This window comes from Gobio gobio (assembly GCF_949357685.1).
Source record: "Gobio gobio genome assembly, chromosome: 7".
Lineage (NCBI taxonomy): Eukaryota > Metazoa > Chordata > Actinopteri > Cypriniformes > Gobionidae > Gobio > Gobio gobio.
Window position 1 is genome coordinate 19392279 of NC_137103.1, and position 1722 is coordinate 19394000.

The 1722-nt window shown below is 33.4% G+C and overlaps 1 protein-coding gene across 1 annotated transcript; it reads left to right on the forward strand.

Moving 5' to 3' along the window:
- Positions 1–305: 305 nt before the first annotated feature.
- Positions 306–926, forward strand: LOC307128912 (uncharacterized protein; the record flags this gene model as incomplete). Its single annotated transcript, XM_079820974.1, has 3 exons — positions 306–326; positions 416–579; positions 692–926. 3 exons carry the CDS (start codon positions 306–308, stop codon positions 924–926), a joined length of 420 nt encoding a protein of 139 aa, XP_079677100.1.
- Between the last annotated feature and the right edge of the window lie 796 nt (positions 927–1722).

Below are 1722 nucleotides of genomic sequence, written 5' to 3' on the forward strand. Positions count from 1 at the left end.
TTTACATTCACTACTAAATGAATTCTTAATGTAAAACCTTGAGTGGACTATGTGATGTTTTAATTTTTAACCAGGCAGATTTGTGTTGGACAGTCCCTATGACAACCACTGACCACTGCAATCGTATTGACGTCTATATGCAACAACAGCACAAATGTGTAAGTGTTTTAAATGAAGTATTTGGATTACTAGTGTTTGAATTTCACTAATAACTAGAGAGACGGACTGTTCTGACACACTTTGCATTGTAGCACTTGTTTCTTGCCTGTGAAATTAACTAATCCGTGTGGATAAAAGAGGATAAAATGCCAAACAAAGCACAAGAGGTGAGCTATCTCTACAATGTTATTATAAATTAGTATTTTTTTCTTCCATAATGTCTCCATGTCCATGCATACTGTACTTTGTCCTTTAGGATGCTGTGATCAATATGAAATCCGTGCAGGAGATTGCTAAGCAGTTAGGATTTGAATGGAATGTTCTTGCATTTGAACTTGGATTCACCAGAAATGAAGTCAGACAGTTTCATGCAACATCTAAAGAAAAGAGAGTCCAGGCTCAGAGAATGTTGGAATCATGGTGTGTATTAATCGAATGTTTTTAAATGAGCTATTATTGAAGTTTATAAGTTAGTTAGTTGTGGTGCTATTAAGTGGTGCTACTTCTAATGTTGTCTGTTTATGATTGATAGGTATGAGCGTTCCTGGGACAAACCAAACAAAACCAAGCTGCTGCAGGACGGACTTGAGCGGGCGGGCCGTCGTGACCTGGCTGAGAGGCTGCGCTGCCTGCACTGGGGTCACCAGAAGCTCAGCCGCAGAGTCGAGCTGCCCTCCGCCTTCCCCTTTATCATCACCGTCCATAAGACCATAGACAACAAAGATGCTTTGAGCAGGATAAATGTGCTTAATCGCAGTTATAACTAAAATGGCAAAGAAATTAATGTGAGCTAAAAGTCTGAGACTATAGTGAAAATGCCCTCAAGTGAAAATTTGATCAAAATTTTTATTATAATTTAATGAAATATTTGTAATCATAAATGCTATAGAGCACCCCTTTTTCAGCGCCATTGGTTCTGGAAATATTTTTTCCATTCATTTTTCCCATAGGGATTAAAAAAATAAGTCTATGTAAAGAGTTATCAAGAAAATCAGCTACGAGGTGAATCACAATACTACAAACTTTGATTTGAGGCGAAAAGAGTGTTTGAAGATTGGACAAAAAGACAAAGGTACAAGACTGTGTCTTACAGTGTATGTATATATATATATATATATATATATATATATATATATATATATATATATATATATATATATATATATATATATATATATATATATATATATATATATATATATATATACACTGTAAAAAAAATTCAGGTCTCCAATTGAAAATTTTCTAGTGACCGATCACATCTAAATTTTTTAGTTGGCCAAATTGAATTTCTTGAATTTTAATTGAATTAAATTGCAAAAGAAATTCAATTTGGCCAACTGAAAAATTTAGATGTGATCGGTCACTAGAAGATTTTCAATTGGAGACCTGAATTTTTTTTACAGTGTATATATATATATATAAAATAAAAATTAAAAAAAATTAAAAAAATGCATATACAGTATATTAAAATATTTAAGTATCTTGAGACCGTAGAGAGATTGACTTAATTACTAGACTGGGTAAACCCAGCCTGATCTGCCGGCGATTTGATTTCGCCCT